Source organism: Megalobrama amblycephala, linkage group LG14, assembly GCF_018812025.1.
Source record: "Megalobrama amblycephala isolate DHTTF-2021 linkage group LG14, ASM1881202v1, whole genome shotgun sequence".
Lineage (NCBI taxonomy): Eukaryota > Metazoa > Chordata > Actinopteri > Cypriniformes > Xenocyprididae > Megalobrama > Megalobrama amblycephala.
This window is the reverse complement of record NC_063057.1, coordinates 40,132,819-40,148,232: the sequence shown is the minus strand read 5'-3', so window position 1 is coordinate 40,148,232 and position 15,414 is coordinate 40,132,819. Positions and strand designations below refer to the sequence as shown.

Genomic DNA, 15,414 nt, shown 5'->3' with positions numbered 1-15,414 from the left:
AAGTTTCATCCCATTCCAATGAAGCAAACAAAAAAATAATAATAATATTGAGCAATCACAAATTTCCCTTCAGTGATCTCATCATCTTCATAAAAGGAGTCATTCCATTTAGGTTGGTGCTGAGTAGTAGCACTGTCTCCAATCTGTGGAGCATTTCCAAATTTATTTTTTTTGGTTTATGCCAAGAGCATACTTTGGAATATGTACAGAAACAACTCATGTCTCTGTACAGGATCACTCCTGGAGATGATGACAACACTTGGTCTGTATTGAGGATTGCATTTTTCTTCTGATTGACATTTTTTGTTCTTCAATTTTGATGTGTTCTTTCAGTATTATATTTTCCCTCTGCAGTCTAGCTGGTCTTCTTTATTTTTGTTTGGCTCTTCCATCTTGTTGGTGTGGCCTTGGTTGATGGAGGAGTATGTCTTTCCACATTCCACTTATTGAAGAGGTAACACTGCTTGAGGAGGCTCCACTCTTTGCCATTTTTATAATACGCTGAAGAGACTTCCTGTTTTCTAGAGTACAGTATCACGCTGCAATACAGTAGGTGATGACAGATTCAATAACTGACCTGTAGAAGTTCACCAGCATTTGTTGTGGAAGTGAAGCTTTCTTCAATAACCTTAAGAGGTAGTTATAGATGACCTTTTTTAACCATCTTTGAGGTGTTGGCAGTCCACGTCACATCCTGGGTAATATGAACTCCCAGGTATTTGAAACTCTGCACCACCTTCACTCTCTCACCATTGATGTCTATGGGGCATTGGGCAGAGGGTTTCAGCCCTCTGAAGTCCAGGATCTTCTCCGTCATCTTTGTTGCATTGAGGATCAAATTGTTATTTCAGCTCCAGCTCTCTTAGTTCTTGACCTCTGCTCTGTAGACTGATTCGTTGTTTTTGGTTACTCTGCCTACAACAATTGTCGTCTGCAAACTTAATGATGGTGTTTGTCTCATAAGAGGATTTTCAGTTGTGTGTTTTAAAATTGCAGATCAACATGAAACATAAACATGTTATACGTGTGATCTTTAACTACAGTAAGCAATTCTAAAACATTATTTCAAAAGAGTGTGAATTAATTCATAGGCAAAAACAATAAAAAAGGAAAATCTAGATGGGACACTTAGATACGTTTATCAATTTCTCAACTGTATTTGTCTGTTTGAAAGTGAAGTGAGAGTGCAACTCTCTAAAATTCCTTTCGGTCACAGATTCCTTGGTCACAGTCTCATCTTGCTGATGTGTTTTTGCTGCTATGGTAACCAGTACCTGGTTTGGGGTTACAGTTTGGGGATTATGGAGTTAAAGAACTGTAACTCATAGTTTGCTTGTTGGGTGAGGGGTATTAGGGCTGGATGATTTAATCAAATTCAGAACCTCTAACCAACATAATTTCCCTTGTTGGTTATTTAATCTTGTTAATACTTTCCCCTTAAAACATACTAATAATATTAATAATAATAAGTTTATTTTATATAGTGCCTTTCTACAAAATCAAGGTCGCTGTACAATATTATAACACAAATGACAACAGACAGGTAAACAATACAAAAACATCAAAGGCATAACGCATAACATCTTACAATCAGAGGTCAGAGAAGCAAGAAACAAAAAGATCAGTTTTAAGGTGGGTTTTGAAATCATGTAATGATGAGAGATCTCGAATGTGCTTGGGAATGGAGTTCCAGAGTGAGGGGGCTGAGATGTAAAATGCCTGACCACCAAATGAGTTTGTGATGTGGGATCAACAACAGACCAGTATCAGAAGATCTTAATGTGCACATAGGAGAGTAGGTTTGAATGAGATCAGAAATATACTGGGGGGCAAGACCATGAAGTGCTTTGAATGTGATGAGAAGTATTTTGTATTGATTTCGGAATCGAACAGGTAGTCAATGGAGTCTGTGTAGAATGGGAGTAATGTGAGAAGATTTCTTTGAGTAAGTGAGAACCATACATTCAGAGTTTTGAATGTATTGGAGCTTATTAATTGTTGTGTTTGGTAAACCATAGAAAAGAGAATTACAATAGTCGATTCTGGAAGTAATGAAGGCGTGAACCAGTGTCTCAGCATCATTGGTATGTAAGAAGGGACGTAAACGTGCAATATTACGGAGGTGAAAAAAGGCAGTCTTAGTGAGTGAAGAGATGTGTGGAAGGAAGGAGAGTGATGAGTCGAAGATTATACCCAGGATTTTAACGGAGGTGGAAGGTCGAACCAAGACTTCTGCGATGTTAACACTGTCAAGACAGAAACAAGATACAGATTTCAGTGAACCAACAATTAGTAGATCTGTTTTATCTGTGTTGAGTTTGAGAAAGTTACTGGTCATCCAAGTATTAATATCATGAATACAAGCAGATATGGAGTTGACAAGAGAAGGAGAATTGTGTTGAAAACTAATATAGGTTTGGGTGTCATCTGCATAGCAGTGGAAGTTGAAATCATGATGACTGATAATGTTACCTAATGGGAGCATGTAGATGATGAACAGTAAAGGCCCAAAAACAAGACCCTGTAGTGGACTTGGATTGGTGAATAGAGATGTAATGCTGATGTTCAGACAGGTAAGAAATGAACCAGGATAGAGCAGTACCAGAAATACCAAGAGCAGAGAGTTGTGAAATGAGAATACTATGAGAGATTGTGTCAAAAGCAGAGGAAAGATCTAACAGAGTTAAAATGATAATGGTGTCAGTGGCCATAAGGAGGTCATTGACAACCTTGAGAAGTGCTGTCGCAATGCTGTGGTGAGTGCGAAAGCCGGATTGGAAACAGTCGTAGAGGTTGTGAGATGACAAATACTATTGAAGTTGAGCAGCAACAACTTTTTCAAGCAGCTTTGAAAGAAACGGAAGGGTCGAGATTGGTCTGTAATTGACCATGTCAGAAGGATCAAGACCAGGTTTTTTTAAGACAGGTGTGACAGCTGCAGTTTTTAATTCCAGAGGAACAACACCAGTACTGAGTAGTTGAGAAATGAGAAGTGAAATAGGCAGTGAAATGACAGGTGCACAGTTTTTAAGTAAAGCAGTAGGAGCAGGATCAAGACGACAGAAAGATGCATTTGATTTCTTGATTAGCTCAGAGATATAAGCAGGGGTTGGAGGGTTAAAGTCAGTAAGAGTACCAGGTACAAAATCAGAGGGGAAGTCATTCAAGGGGTGAGAGGAGTTAGTAGGTGAAAAGAGATCATATATGCGATTTATTTTATTTTGAAATAAGTGTAAGAATGACTCTCAGAGGTCTGCTGAGTTACTCATGACAGGTGCAGGAGTGTTGGTGAGTTTATTGACCACAGAAAACAGTGTTTTGGGACGAGAGGATGCATTAGTAATGAGGGTAGAGTAGTAGCGGGAGCGTGCAGTGTTTAGAGCAGATTTGTTTGACTGTATGTGTTCCTTGAAGGCAATAAGATGCATATTCAAACCGGTTTTCCTGTAAAGGTGTTCAAGGCGGCAACCAGTAGTTTTCAGTTTGCGAAATTCAGGAGTAAACCAGGGAGATGTATGTGTCGAGGGTACAAGTCTACTGTAACACGGTTCATAGATGTGGGAAGAAGGAGGCGGGAACCGGCGAACGTTCAACAAAACTTTAATATAAAATAAACAAAGAACAAAACGAAAGTAATGCCGGCAGACCCTCGCGGACGTCTGCCGGCCACACAAACATAATAAAACGTAAAATAAAGTCCAGGCCTGGTCCTCTCTCGTCCTTCACTGATGTCGCTCCTCCTTTTATGCCTCCGGAGCTCCTCCGTGAGAGACTCGAGGCCGGCACGCCTCGCAGGTGACGCTCATTATCACTCGCGTCACCGGCCTCGCGCCGTTCCCTCACGGCTCTCGCCCGCCCTGCTCGTCACATACCCCCAACGCCCCTCGCAGGCCGGGGGTACTCCCGCGACTGCGCTTACTCCCCCCCGGGGCCTGTCTCGGCGGCCGCAGCACCTGGGGGTAAGGACAGACGAGACGAGAGAAAGGAGACGGAAGCAAGGGGAGCGACAGGACGAGAGAGAGGAGAGAGGAAAAAGAAAAAAAAAAAAAAAAAAATTCTTGGTCCGGTTCCCAGACACACTGCCGCCCGGTCCTCAGCCAGCCGGGAGGCTCTTCCTCGCGGTGCCATGCGGTGGCACTGGACGCTCGGTGGACGGCCCGATCCTCGACCGCCTCCTGGCGGCCGGCGATGGCTCCTCCGACTGAGGGCAGCCGGCAGAGAGTCCCCCGTCCCCTGCTCCTCCCCTTCATGGCGGACGGCAGCAGGCTCCGGCCCACGGCAGACGGCGGCGACTCCTCCGCTCCCTCCAGGTCCAGGACGGCAGCCACCCCACCTCGTCCCAGGAGCACGGCATCCGGGTCTCCGTCCCACCTTTCACAAGGCTCCAGCACCACCGCCTCGGGCAGCCTCTCGCGGTCTACACACACTCCCGCGCTGCCCGAACTCCGCAGCACCGCGATCCCCCTCAGCAGCGAGGGCTCTTCGACAGCATGTCCCTCCTTCCTCCCGGGTTTCGGCACCAATGTAACGAAGTTCGTCAATACGGGAAGAAGGAGGCGGGAACCGGCGAACATTCAACAAAACTTTAATTAGAAATAAACAAAGAACAAAACGAAAGTAATGCCGGCAGACCCTCGCGGACGTCTGCCGGCCACACAAACATAATAAAACGTAAAATAAAGTCCAGGCCTGGTCCTCTCTCGTCCTTCACTGATGTCGCTCCTCCTTTTATGCCTCCGGAGCTCCTCCGTGAGAGACTCGAGGCCGGCACGCCTCGCAGGTGACGCTCATTATCACTCGCGTCACCGGCCTCGCGCCGTTCCCTCACGGCTCTCGCCCGCCCTGCTCGTCACATCTACATTTAAGAGAAGCGTGTATGTCAAGGGCATTGTAAATGGAGGCATTATATTTGGCAAAGATTTCAGGGGCACTAGTCTGTACAGTATTATTGGACAGGTGTGTTTGTACAGATTCAGAAAACATTAATGGATTGATAGAATTGAGGTTACGGTAGGTTATGGTGGTTTTCACCCTAAGGCAGGGAAGAGGCATTACACAGTTTAGTTCAATGAAGAGGTGATCAGAAAGTCCCATTTGAGAGCCAAGCACGTGTACTACCGCGTGTGTAGTCGCATGACTCCGCTCCGTCCAGTCAGCAGCATGGAAGCAACAAGGAGGCAAAAACTCAGACAACACACACAGTGTGTGAGAGGCGAGCCCCAAGGTGCGATAAATTTCACTTGTGTCTTCACTAAACTTTTTTAACTGTATGTGTTTTAAGGCTTGCCAATTTGGACATTCAAGTGATTTTAGATGAATGATAGCATGTGTATCATTATATTGAGCTACTGTCCTATGATTTATCAGTAAAGTATCTTTAGTATATTTTTCTAATTTTGAAGTAACTACTTGCAACCCACAGCTTCTTAATTAACCCTGTAAAGCCCACTGTTGCAGAATTACATCACTTTCAACAATTTAAAAAAAGGCTTGCGAATGTTTTTTTCTCTCAAGACCACATTTACATAGTTAATGGGTTCTATTGTTTGTCCTCACAATGCTATTGGATATAAGAAGTGTTTATAGGTCCGGTCATCTGGCCATGAACTCACTCTACCTGCAAACTTCGCGTTGAGCTCATCTCCTTTTTTTACATGATGGGATTTGTCAAGATTCAAGTAAGTAAAATTCCTTACATATTTTTTTGTGTTTATTACAATGTCTAGAACACATAGATATTTAGTTATTTTGGAAAACATTAATCAAATTTGATTTAAGGTGCGTTCACATTTGTCATGCTTGGTTTGATTAAAAACGAACCCTAGTGTGATTGCTCGGTTAGTGCGGTTAATTTGAACATATGTGAATGCTGCCATCCGAACCCTGGTGCGCACCAAACAAGCGGTCCGAGACCGCTGAAAAGATGGGTCTCGGTCCGCTTCCATATGAACTCTGGTGCGGTTCGAATGATATATGAACGCAACACGGACCAAAGACATGTAAACGAACCAAAAACAGGAAGACGAGACCCTAAAACAGACTGAATCCTCACGCATTTTGGTTTTTCTTGTCATAGTCGTGAGTTTGCCCATGACAGGCATCAGACGCGTGTCTCCACGCAGCAGATTGTTTGTGTGTGACGGATGGACGGATTAGATGATTCATTGTAACCAAGTTCTAAATGTGCTTTTCTGTTAAATTTGTACTCAGTTTAGTTTAGACCATAATTAAACACAGGAATAAATTGCATTATGTGAAACTCTGTCATCTAGAGCAGTAGCTGAAACTCCCTGTATCTTTGTAGTTTTTTTTTTTTTTTTAACTTCTAAAAGATCCTGAGTTTTTTTTTTTTTTATGAGTGTTGCCTTAGTAGCATTTTATAGCATTAGGAGCTCTGAATGATTTTGGGGGGTTGCCTTTTGCATTCTTCAGGGACAGGTGTGAATGGTCTTGAACATGAACCTGTAAGTGCTCTGGGGGGATGCATGTGTTCTTTTAATATGATAAGTAGAGAGATAATAGGCCAGCCAGACAGTATTGTTTGGATGTAGTAGTGGAATTTTGATTAGCATTTTCATTGAAATTATAACACTTCGATGGATAATACTTAGATCTCTACCCTCGATACATGGACTACCCAGTCTATTCCTTCAGTTTATCTACTACAATATAAGACCCATATGTATTATTAACTTATTTTTTTACTTTTTCCATTTCAGAATGCCAAGATGTCATCGGACCACCCCCCACTGGATGTACACAAAGACATGATTGCACATTTCCCAGTAAAGACAAAGAGAGGACGCTGCAGACACTGCAATAATGGATACACAAACACACTGTAGCAAGTGCAATGTTCGCCTGTGCTTCTCAGATTAAAAGAACTGTCTTAGGGACTATCACTGCAAAACACAGTGATTTTATTTTTTCAAAATTTTTATTAATAAATGCTTATTCATAAAAAATATGATTGTTGTGTGATTATTACTCATGATATATACTGTTATGGGGCTAAGTAAGCAATCAACCCTGCAAATGAATGCTTAAATGCTCTGTATCTGTTCAGACAAAGTGAGTACAAATACAGAAATTCTGCTCCCAACTAGGCCCAACGTTGCAATAATACAATATTTCCCTAAAAACTTACTAAAAAGTAAAAAATTTGACAAATTATTTAATTTCTACATCAGAGGCCTCCTAAAAAAATGCTCATTTTTTTTATTATATTTGGGTTTTACAGGGTTAATAGAGAGATGGTATGACTAATTCACACAACCTGCAATCTGTCTCTCATTAATGTAACTTTTTTAATTTGTCTTTTTTTTTTGCCTTAGACCTCATGTCACTGAAAGAGGAGAGTCAAGATCTGAATGACATGAAAGAGAAAGATCTGTATGAGAAACAGCATGATTTCATATCTAAAGAAAAATCTTTTAATTGCTCACAGACTGAAAATACTTCATCACAAAAAAGAGAGACTAGAAGTAATTTCATCTGTAAACAGTGTGGAAAGAGTTTCAGTCAGCATAAACACCTTAAAGTCCACATGGGAGTTCACACCGGAGAGAAGCCTTATACCTGCCAACAGTGTGGAAAGAGTTTCAACCGAAAAGGAACCCTTAAAGTCCACATGAACGTTCACACTGGAGAGAGCTGTTATTCCTGCCAACAGTGTGGAATAAGTTTCACTCGAAAAGGAAACTTGAAAAGGCACATGGGAATTCACACTAGAGAGAAGTCTTACACCTGCCAACAGTGTGAGAAAGTTTTTAAACTTAAAAGAAGTCTTAATTGCCACATGAGCTTTCATACTGGAGAGAAGCATTTCAGCTGCCAACAGTGTGGAAAGAGTTTCAACCGAAAAGGAAGTCTTAATTACCACATGAAAATTCACACTGAAGAGAAGCCTTTTACGTGCCAACAGTGTGGAAAGAGTTTCAACCGAAAAGGAGCCCTTAAGGTTCACATGAACGTTCACACTGGAGAGAGCCGTTATTCCTGCCAACTGTGTGGAATAAGTTTCACTCGAAAAGGAAACTTGAAAAGGCACATGGGAATTCACACTGGACAGAAGTCATATGCCTGCCAAAAGTGTGGGAAAGTTTTTAACCTAAAAAGAAATCTTAATTGCCACATGAGCGTTCATTCTGGAGAGAAGCATTTCAGCTGCCAACAGTGTGGAAAAAGTTTCAACCAAAAAGGACACCTTACAGACCACATGAGAATTCACACTGAAGAGAAGCCTTTTACCTGCCCTCAGTGTGGAAAAAGTTTTAATCTAAAAGGAACCCTTAAAGACCACATGAAAATTCACACAGGAGAGAAACCCTACACATGCCCTCAGTGTGGAAAAAGTTTCAAGCGAAAAGGACAACTTAATGTCCACATAAGAATTCACACTGGAGAGAAGCCTTTCACCTGCCAACAGTGTGGAAAAAGTTTCAGTATAAAAGGAAACCTTAAAGACCACATGAAAATTCACACTGGAGAGAAACCCTACACATGCCCTCAGTGTGGAAAGAGTTTCAGGAGCAAAGGTCAGTTTAAAGGCCACATGAGAATTCACACTGGAGAGAAGCCTTTCACCTGCCAACAATGTGGAAAATGTTTCAACCAATCAGGAACCCTTAACGTGCACATGAGAATTCACACTGGAGAGAAGCCTTATGCCCTGGGTATACAGGTGCTGGTCATATAATTAGAATATCGTGAAAAAGTTCATTTTTTTTTATTATAAATTGTTAAAAAAAATGAAACTTTCATATATTCTAGATTCCCTACATGTAAAGTATAACATTTCAAAAGTTTTTTTTTTTTTTTTTTTAATTTGTTTAGAGCATACAGCTAATGAAAGTCCAAAATCCAGTATCTCAAAATATTAGAATATTTATATTTGAGTTTCATTACATGACCATCCGTACAGTATAAATTCCGGGTATCTCTTGTTCTTTGAAACCACACTAATGGGGAAGACTGCTGACTTGGCAATGGTCCAGGAGACAATCATTGACACCCTCCACAAAGAGAGTAAGTCACAGAGGGTCATTACTGAATGGGGTGGCTGTTTACAGAGTGATGTATCAAAGCATATTAAATGCAAAGTTGACTGGAAGGAAGAAATTGGGTAGGCAAAGGCACAAGCAACAGGGATGACCACAAGCTTGAGAATACTGTCAAGTAAAGCAGATTCAAACACTTGGGAGAGCTTCACAATGAGTAGAATGAAGCCGGAGTCAGCGCATCAAGAGTCACCACACTCAGACATCTTCAGGAAAAGGACTACCAAGCCACTTCTGAAACAGAAATAACATCAGAAGCATCTTACCTGGGTTAAGGAGGAAAAAGAACTGGACAGTGAACAGTGGTTGAAGGTCCTATTTTCAGATAAAAGTTCATTTCATGTTGAAATCATGGTCCCAGAGTCTGAAGGAAGACTGGAGAGGCACAGAATCCAAGCTGCTTAAGTCTAGTGTGAAGTTTCTGAAGTCCGTAATGATTTGGGGGGGCCGTGACATCTGCTGGTGTTGGTCTATTGTGTTTTATCAAGTGCAAAGTAAATGCAGCCATCTTCCAGGAGATTTTGGAGCACTTTATGCTTCCATCTGCTGACAAGCTTTGTGGAGATGCTGATTTCCTTTTCCAGCAGGACTTTAGCACCTGCCCACAGTGCAAAAACCACTTCCAAGTGGTTTGCTGACCATGATATTACTGTGCTTTATTGGTCAGCCAACATGCCTGACCTGAATCTATGGGATATTTTCAAGAGAAAGATGAGAAACAGTCGATCCAACAATATACAGATGATCTGAAGGCTCAATAGTGCCTCAGCAGTGCCACAGGCTGATCACTTCCATGCCACACTTCACTGATGCTGTAATTTGTGCTAGGAGCAAGTCATTTGCAAGTATTGCGTGCACAAATGAACATACTTTAAAGAACTTGAACTTTTCTGTTTTGCAAATCCATTTTTTGATTGATCTTAGGAAATATTCTAATATTTTGAGATACTGGATTTTGGACTTTCATGAGCTGTACGCACTAATCATAAAAATAAAAAAAAATAAAAAAAACTTTTGAAATGTTTTACTTTACATGTAGGGAATCTAGAATATATGAAAGTTTCATTTTTAAAAATAATTTACAATAAAAAAATGAACTTCTTGATGATATTCTAATTATATGACCAGCACCTGTACTTCACTTTCCACGCCCGGATGCATCTCACGCGCAGTCGCGTCCGCACATCTTTCAAAGTATACTAAACCACGGATGTGCGCGGATAACCAAGTTTGACATATGCACAGTACACGTTTTCTATACTTTTAACAGACATCGTGTCATCAAACAGACATTCCCTGGGCAGGATCAGAGAAGAATAATAGTGCATCCACCATTGCAACATAGTTCAGAAGATACACCAAGAGAACAGGAATCAAAAACGATGGAGAAGGCATGCTTCTGAGTTTACTCGTTTTATTTTTGAATAGCTCTTTACACACTCTTCTTCGACGAATGTATTAGATTTCTCTAATACATAAAATAAGTAAGCTTGATGAGAGTTCTTGTAGGGAGAAAAATTATTGAAGGTAGTAGTGTTGCACAGTTCTTCAGCAGCAATGTCAGCGTGTTGTTCTTCAAAATATCTGGGACAGAACTTTATACATGAAGACAAAAGGGCTACAAACAGTAGAACACTGTTATGGCCCGTACACACCAGAACGAATATCGTATGCGATTATTGCCGACGTTTAATGCCTCATGACTAAACAAAGGCCGCCAATGTAAGTGTGCACACCGATACACAAAATGGGAGGCGTAAAAGCATCATTGTTTAAAAAATGCCTCGGTTCGTTTTTTGGTTTTACATGCCGCATTAAAAACTGGCAGAACAATGAGAGTGGCGCTTTTGTTAATGTGCCTGGAGATGCAGTAAAACACGACTTGGTGATGCTCAAGCACAAAACTGTCTTGCCGAGCACACATTGATACCAAATCTGCGTTCCATTCGACAGGGTCCCTACGCAGTGTTCACTGCTCCCTACTCCCTGAGCACAGTATATCCATTGAAGTGGACTTCGCTGACAATAATCGCTCATTTGGAAAGCACTGCAAACATCATCAAAGAAAGTCATCAACGGTGTCGCGCAGATTATGATATAAAAAAATAGATATTATTATTTATTTTAGAATTGTCATACCATGTGAAAATAAATTCTCATTTGGTTAACTGTATAAATGTATTCTTAATCCATGGTCTGAGTCTCATCTTGTGTACTTTCTTTTCCACGCGCAGCCACATAGTAAACACTCATGAGGTAACGTAAAAAAAAAAAAAATGACAGAGCCTCAGTTGCTTTTCAACACTTTTACTTTGTCATGCCTATTCATACAATAAAATCTGCAAATGTAACACCCATCGCCATAACCCTTTACTTTTGTTTGTATAAGAATAACAAAATGTATGAATACTCAAAACACACATAAATTCCTCAATCAGAGAGCTGTTTAAAAAGTCTTTCAACGGCTCTGCTCCATCGTAGTTCTGACTGGTGACGTGGTGCACAATGACAGTTGGGTAATTTTACTTCTCTACTTCCTGTGAAGTGATGTATCGATATTCCCTATGTGATTCACAGTGCCCTTCGAACTGAACATGTTCGCTCCCTTTCGGAATAGAATGTTACTTAAGGTAGCGAAATACCCTGTGAAGTCCAATTTGCAGTCCACTTACGGTCAAATGGAACGCACCTCTTGACGACGAAGAGGACGTAAGTAGATGAGGAAGACCCCTACAGACTATCCCTGCATCTCAATCAGCTCCTGAGCTTTCTAGGTTGTGTATGAGTATATCATGTAAATGAATGTGGCCAACTCCCTGATCAGTGCCCTGACTACTGAACTAGGGAACTGATTGAGACGCACACTATGGGTCCTCTGCCAGTTCTTGATATAAATGTTATATCTTGGTCTCATCAGACCAGAGAATCTTATTTCTCACCGTCTTGGAGTCCTTCAGGCGAGCTTTCATGTGTCTTGCACTGAGGAGAGGCTTCCGTCGGGCCACTCTGCCATAAAGCCCCGACTGGTGGAGGGCTGCAGTGATGGTTGACTTTCTACAACTTTCTCCCATCTCCCGACTGCATCTCTGGAGCTCAGCCACAGTGATCTTTGGGTTCTTCTTTACCTCTCTCGCCAAGGCTCTTCTCAAGGCTCTGGCCGGACGGCCAGCTCTAGGAAGGGTTCTGGTCGTCCCAAACGTCTTCCATTTAAGGATTATGGAGGCCACTGTGCTCTTAGGAACCTTAAGTGCAGCAGAAATTTTTTTGTAACCTTGGCCAGATCTGTGCCTTGCCACAATTCTGTCTCTGAGCTCTTCAGGCAGTTCCTTTGACCTCATGATTCTCATTTGCTCTGACATGCACTGTGAGCTGTAAGGTCTTATATAGACAGGTGTGTGGCTTTCCTAATCAAGTCCAATCAGTATAATCAAACACAGCTGGACTCAAATGAAGGTGTAGAACCATCTCAAGGATGATCAGAAGAAATGGACAGCACCTGAGTTAAATATATGAGTGTCACAGCAAAGGGTCTGAATACCATTTGTTATTTTAGTTTTTCTTTTTTAACAAATCTGTAAAAATGTTAACAATTCTGTGTTTTTCTGTCAATATGGGGTGCTGTGTGTACATTAATGAGGAAAACAAATGAACTTAAATGATTTTAGCAAATGGCTGCAATATAACAATGAGTGAAAAATGTAAGGGGGTCTGAATACTTTCCGTACCCACTGTATATATGCCATTTTATATCTGCATTTTTATCTTCTTTAACTTTATTAGTATCATAAATATGTTTATTTGCACTACCGTTAAGCGCCACATACTGTCGGAGTGAATTTGCATGTTCACTCTGCGCATCGCCAGTAAAAATCGATTGGGTATGAACAAAAAACATCTTGAAAAATGCTGGCGATAAACGTATGCGTTATTCGTCCCGGTGTATACAGGCCTTAAGGACCTCCCACAGGACATCGATCTACCCTGCAATCTGCTCTGAACATTGCTGTTTCTTTGTCATTCACACCATCAGTTTCTGTGGGCCATATGTCTGGGCCATTTGGTTCACACCAAGCCGACGTTGGGCCATTAGGCCGTTTTTGTTCGTCAACTGACTACGTTTTCTCAATGTGTTCTGCACCGTCAGCTGAAGTTGGTCCTTTTTACATAGGCGTTGGAGCTCGTCGTTCCATCGGGCCATCTGATCATTCTGATTGGCTGTTCAGCTACTGCCACCTGCTGGTTCAGACATGCATTTCATCTTACGCAGACACAGAACGGACGTGCTACTTGGCCGTCGAATGTTGGTTTGGTGTGTCAGGACAACTTTGGACACAGACGCTGCCGACATGAGCCAACCCCGCAGTCTGCTTTTGCCGCCATTAGTTCGTCGGCTTCGGCTTGGTGTGTTCATGCCTTTAGAGACCTGAAACTTTGAGGGCTGGTATTACTCACACTGCTTATCGTTGGAATTCTTAAGGGACAAATTTTGTCCATCTTTTGTCCTCAGATTTCATCTCGCTCAAGCAAAGTTTTTTTTTTTTTTTAGAAACCTACTTTTGCAAACTAGTCCTGTTTTTGGCCTAATCAGAACCAAACCAGTGCCGCAAGATTTTCAGTGCCAGTTATACAAAAGTAATCTGACTGGATTGGATCAAATCTTGAAAATGGGTTGGTCAAAAGGGAAAAAGGATTTTGAAATCAGATTAGATCACAAAATCCAATCTTGGTTTTGATCTAAATAAAATCATCAGTTTCGTCTGGTATCGTTTAAAGCCCTTTAAAGCTGCACTGAAACTGTAATTTTGACCTTCAAACATTGGGAGGCCATTGAAGTCCACTATATGGAGAAAAATACAAGAATGTTTTCATCAAAAACCTTAATTTCTTTTCAAACGAAGAAAGAAAGACATGGACATCTTGAATGACATGGGGTGAGTAAATTATCAGGAAAAGTTTATTTAAAAGTGAACTAATCCTTTAACAACATTTACTCTTAATAAGTGTAGATGAGGAGTAACAACTGAAGTAACCGGGCTATGACTTTAATCTAGTGAATCATATTCCTTTATACAGCTAAAAATATTTTAAACAAAACTGCTCGTTATTAATAAGATCAAAGACAGACCATATGTTCATTTCTATTCAGTCCTTTGTTACTTTTCAGTATGTACCTGTTATTGTGGGGAGTAAAATTAAGTTTGTAAATCAATGTCCACCCTTAATCAATGGAAATCTTAGAGCTTAATAGGGAACTTGTTAACTTGACAAAATTAATTATATTAAATACCAAATAAATTTGATTTTATTTAATTGCCCTGATATTCTGTGGAGAAATTAAGATTGAATAAATGGATATGTCTATTAGTTAGATCACTCTGCAATCAAACATTTAATTTTGATCTAAAACTTCACAATTTTAAGTTTAACATATTCAAAAGTTCTTTACAATCCTTTGTAATGTGAAGACCAAGAATTTTTACTTTATTCTTGACTGAGAATATCAGTGCTTTGTAGATTATTGAACTGAGAGCAGTTCACACTTGCTTACATTTAGATATAAGCCAGAAGCTCTTGAAAAACGGCATGGAAAAGCTCTGATTCTCTGATTCATCCCACAAATCAACAATATGAATGTTTTTCTGTATGAAGACTTCTATTAGTTTTAACGTGCAGACAGGACTTTTATTTTGGTGTGGGGGCGTGACGTCAAAAAACTGCGCCGTGCTCCGGCATCTGATGTGATTCGACTGAAGAAAGGTTTGTGTTTGTAGTCATTTACAGTGTTTACATTGAGACACTTTATAGACAACTGTGTATTGTGTGTATATAATAACAAGATTAAACGTTGTTTTTGTTAGTAAAGTGTATTCACAGTAACAGAAAATGTGGAGTAATAGAAAAGGTTCGTCTCATTTCGCTCAAAAGTCCGAGTCAATTGAACCAAATGTAAACAAACAAACACGTGAGATGAATAATATAACTAATTAACTGCTTATGTTTATCTGTGTAATGTAATACATGTTGTCTATAGAAAATGTAATAATACAAAATATGACTAAATATAGAGTTTGTATAATTTGAGTTCTTTTATTAATTTGTAATTTCAGTTTTGAGTGTTTTTAGTCTCATCAGGTGATTTAAGTCCATTAACTCTTACTCTGACAGACTCGGACAGACACACCCAGAGATTTAGAGTGGTTTTATTTTTCTTTCTGTTAATTATTCTTATCTTAAACAGTTCAAACATACAGAAAACTCCTGGTGAAGTTACTGAGATCCATGTGACACTATTATAAAGATGGAGTTTATTAAAGAGGAGAATGAAGACATGAAGATTGAAGAAACACTCAGTGTG

General features: G+C 40.4%; 1 protein-coding gene across 1 annotated transcript in view; it reads left to right on the top strand.

The window, feature by feature from the left end:
• LOC125244473 (zinc finger protein 850-like) overlaps positions 1–15,414 on the top strand; it is a 34,485-nt gene that overhangs the window by 7,093 nt on the left and 11,978 nt on the right. Inside the window, exon 3 of the mRNA XM_048154551.1 lies at positions 7,335–8,696. Coding sequence (XP_048010508.1) covers positions 7,335–8,696 — 1,362 coding nt within the window. The remainder of the gene's footprint in view (positions 1–7,334; positions 8,697–15,414) is intronic.